This window comes from Topomyia yanbarensis, chromosome 2 (genome assembly GCF_030247195.1).
Source record: "Topomyia yanbarensis strain Yona2022 chromosome 2, ASM3024719v1, whole genome shotgun sequence".
In the NCBI taxonomy this organism is placed as follows: domain Eukaryota; kingdom Metazoa; phylum Arthropoda; class Insecta; order Diptera; family Culicidae; genus Topomyia; species Topomyia yanbarensis.
Genome location: NC_080671.1, coordinates 133,549,869 through 133,554,419, shown reverse-complemented (window position 1 = coordinate 133,554,419; position 4,551 = coordinate 133,549,869). Strand labels below are relative to the sequence as shown.

At 39.1% G+C, this 4,551-nt stretch overlaps 1 protein-coding gene across 1 annotated transcript; it reads left to right on the top strand.

Annotated features, from left to right (window-relative positions):
• The first annotated feature begins 2,595 nt into the window (after positions 1-2,595).
• On the top strand, positions 2,596-3,175 carry LOC131681402 (vitelline membrane protein 15a-2-like). The gene has a single exon (XM_058962162.1). It carries the CDS (start codon positions 2,652-2,654, stop codon positions 2,946-2,948), a length of 297 nt encoding a protein of 98 aa, XP_058818145.1. The 5' UTR covers positions 2,596-2,651; the 3' UTR covers positions 2,949-3,175.
• The last annotated feature ends 1,376 nt before the right edge of the window (positions 3,176-4,551 follow it).

Below are 4,551 nucleotides of genomic sequence, written 5' to 3'. Positions count from 1 at the left end.
AGACGTAAATTTACACTATATTTTCTAGGTGTGTGGTTCATAATTACAAACGAAAGACCAGGGGCGGCGAAACACTTTACGCCCGAGTGGGTAGAAAGCACAGGGTGAGGGGTCCATTAGTAATGATTTTTTTCCCTTTTCGCAATGCACACGCTTACATTACATACACATTAAGTCACGTTCGTTTATGCAAATGTAATTGTGGTACATCGATGTTTTCAAATCTGTGTAGTGCGAGATGCATGCGTGGCACATCTTAATTTTTTGAAATGGTTCAAAATTTCGAGTGGGTAATTACCCACTCGGTTATTTTCGAGTGGGTAGTACTACCCATACTACCCACGCTTTCCGCCGGCCCTGCGAAAGACACAAAAACGTGATGATTATAGTATTCGTCAAGCAATTGCTCCGATGCAAATGAGAATATCATTACGTGCTACTGCTCGTGATTTTAGCATTCCAAGATTGACATTGAACTCCATTTTCTTCATGTTACAATTCAATAACACAACATTCATTGATTTATCATTGAAAAACGATAAAATTTGGGTAATATCTGCACTAAATCAACCAAAAACATAGGGGGTCGGGTTTACCCCACCATTTTTGAAAATAGCAAAAAAGAACATTTTCGTTAAAAGCTTGTATCTCAAAATATTCTCAAGATCCGAATAAAACGCTATATATAGAAAGTTGCCCAGGAGTCTAGCCTTTAATTTGGTATATAAAACGACTTAATCCGATGTAAAATGAGCATTTTACAGCCAAAACCATTTACTAGGTCGGATTTTCCCCACCTTGCCCTATATATAGATTTAATCATTTTCTCGTGCATATATCTCTATTATTTTTCAATCAATTTTTATTGAAAGTTCCTTATTGAACGTGACAAATTCTCTTAAACAAACTGAAAACAGACTTGCTGCCAGTAAAATCAGAAACAATAGTTTTTTCGACATTTAGTCTCGATTCCATATTTGATAATTAAATAGCACATAACAGCTGCATTTAGCAATAAATTATTTGTACTATTTCAAGTGTGAAGAATATTCAGGAATCACGTGGTAAACACTTCATTTTGGGGCATTGGTGCATATGATTAAAAAATTGGTTTCTAACCTAAATGTCGAATAATGTGATGTTTCTGAATTTTACCAGCAACGATTTTTTTTCCATTTTGTTTCTGAAAATTTTCTACGTACTTTTAATATAAATTTAAATTTTTCACGCACTTTCAATAAAAATTCATGGAAGAATAATAGAGATATATGCACGCGAAAATGATTAAATTTGATATGAATGACAAAATGTCCCAGCATCCTAACTTCTCGTATTCTGATAAATGTCGCAAAGGTCCCGTTCCATTTCTGATATTTGTCCTTATTACAAACACTGCAAAAAATGCATGATTTGCAGCTTATAGCAGAATGGTCATAAGGATTTTTTTGGACAAAATTCCTTAAAACTCCAGCTTCTTCTATTTTTGCGAAACGAAATTACAATGGTTTGAATTTTTCTTTAAAAAATGGTATAAATTATAATTTTCCGAATGCTACTTCAAAAGTTATAGTATATAATGTATTCTTTCCTCATATTTTCCCATAGTGCCAATGTCAAAAACTTGAAGCGAAGCAGGTGGGGGGGAAGGGGGTCTGTCTAAAATTGTCTAAATGATGTGAAATTTGGCATCTGAGCTTACTTTGACATTTGTTACAACATGAAAGGGATCCTTTGAAATTTCAAAACTGAGTGCTTTTTGGCAATGTTCTAATCCTAGTATACTTCTTCGGACGAGCTTGAAAGGACATTTATTTTCGAGCACGAATCAAAAACAATAATGAGGAACAAGGACCATTAAAAAGAATTTTTATCGGATTGCGATACCGAATATCACCCCTGGACACAAATGTAAATTATACGTGAAGTGTATCGAAGCAGAAAGGCTCAATTCCGCAATGGGATTGCAGTATCAAAACTATGCTTAGAAACTGGAGGCTGACTTGTAAATCCGAACATTTTTTACCATATTTACAATAAAAGTTAATGATCATAAAATGAATGCGAAATTTTGTTTTATATGTAAGTTCGAATAAATTATTATCAAGGAATTACTCGTATGTGACCTGAGCAAGCACCTGATGAAATGTGTTAACTTTACGTACGAAAAAACATACTAGGAACTAAATTTTACCGAGGTGGTTTATTTGCCTACTTGAAACAACCATGTGCATATTTCAAGGGAGACATTTTTTTCATCGCCCATATCAAAAGCATTTCATTAAGAGCAATTCGCGGCAGTTTCGTAGCTTGGCCAAGTAATCGTTCCGACCAGCCAACCGTCAACGGAAATTAAACGTGTGAGAATGTTATCATTTGGCATTTTGCATCGTATAATACGAGACAGAGGAGTAGCTTATGTTTTTCAAAACATTTGCATGTTGCACCTTGCGCGGGGAAAAAAGCTTGCAACTGACTGAATAAGTAAATGTTTAACTATTCCAAAATCAACAACAGTTAACCGGCATGGGTTTTTTCTGGTTTCAAGCGAACTATAAATGTTCCGACGGCGGCGGTCACCAGCCACAGTCCACCGTTGAAAGTTCCAGTGCACAAGTCAGCATCCGCTCATCAACCAGTTTTTACCAGCCAAGATGAAATCCTTCTGCGTCGTTGCCCTCGCCGTGACTTGGTGCGTGCTGGGAAGCATGGCTGCTCCATCGTACGAACACGCTGCCCCCGCTCACCACTCCATGCACACGTACCATGCCAAGGCTCCGGCTGTCAAGTGCGGCGCTAACCTGCTGGTCGGATGTGCTCCCCACGTAGCCCACGTGCCCTGCGTACCACATCAGCAGCACGGAGGATATCACGCTCCAGCCCCATCCCATCATGGTGGACACGGTGGATACCGAGCAGCCGAATCGTCCGCTGGTGCCGAAAGCGAATAAACGGAAAGCGACTGTCCCTGCCTCTAGCCTCTAGTCCAGCTGAGTTCACTTTTGGATAACTGACGAAAATCGGCAAGTTCAGGTCGTTGAAACTGTCGGAGGAGGCGGCACTCGATGCTGCTGAGTGAGTGTGTGGAAAACCGAGTGAACGATTGTTGTGTTTATGCTGTTTGAATTGCTTGGTAAAGACTGGAGTGATAATAAAGGCAATTTAATGAAAGGTTAAATTCAGATCTTTTTATTTAGATTATTTTATGTTTATTGATGTCTGTATTCATTGGTTGGTCTACTTTGATCGGTTGATCGATGTTGTTTTCAGTTAAAATTCAAACTGTTTGCTACAAAGTTGTTCGGTTGTGAAATTCTGTTATTTTACTAATAGTTCCGAACCGCCAAAATGTTTCAAAAGAAAATAAAGGGCGCTATTTTGGTATGTCTTGCAATTACAATCCTTATGATAACAACTGTCAATTTATGCCATATAACTGCTGATTGTTGATGAAAATTCAAGAAAGTTGCACTCAAAAGATTCTGTTATTGTTGACTTTACTGCTGAAGTAAATACAGGAAGCAACAAACAACCGTCGCCTGGAGCCTATCCGAGAATGAATGCCTACGCAGAAACAAAAGTTTTATAAGTTTCCGCTCCAGAACAGATGTTGTAAGATGAGCTCGCCCACCCATCCGCAATCATTTTCGATTCATAGTGGATGAAAACAACGTTGTTTACCCGGTTTCTGTTGTGTACTTCACAAAAAAAACTTTCCTTTCTTCCTGTCTTGATTTTCCTGAAGCAACGATTCATTTCATTTACTTTTTGCTACTATCGTACTGTTTCGATTTCAACTAGGACGAAACTTTTATTTTTCACTTCAGCACTCCCCCGTTGCCTTCGGTTGCCATTTGGTAATAATGTTTTCTACCAGAAATAAATAACTGCCTTCAGATTTGCCAAACTGCCAAGTTTGAAATGGTTGCGGCAGGGCGAGGCAGGTTGGATTGGCGGGTACATCCAAACCATTAACCTCTACCTACCACCCTACGAAATAGAGATTCGAATCAAGCTGGCAATAAATATCGGGCAGACAAACAAAACACTTTTCCTTCATCCCGTGTCGCCGATCGGAGCATGGCGCCAAAGAATTGTGCCAGAGTGCGGAAAAGTTGCGAACATATAAATCGGGAAGTTGTTAGTTTTTCCGGCTGCATAGCGAATCGTCATTTTCTTTTGAGTGCAGCTTTGCCCAAGGGGAGGGGGTGGAGGCATCTTTCACTTTTAGGAAGAAATAAACATCGTAAAGCAAGAATCATATCAATAGAGAGCTTCTTACGTTTCCATTCGGCCACCTTCCCCTCCGTGTTGAGTTGGTAGCGAAGGTATAGACAGAAGTTTCAGCCAAAAAAGTCAAACTTTTTGTTTATTGCTTATCACAAACTACAGCATCTCGACGGGTGATATGAATTTGGATTTGCAGTGGGCTGGCCGGATGTGAGATGCCGCCATCACCCAGTTTTTGTTGTCGCGATTGAATCATTCCCGTGGTCCAAGATGAAGAAAAAGACAGGTGGGAGCATTTGTCACTTTTGAGTGTATTAGTTATAT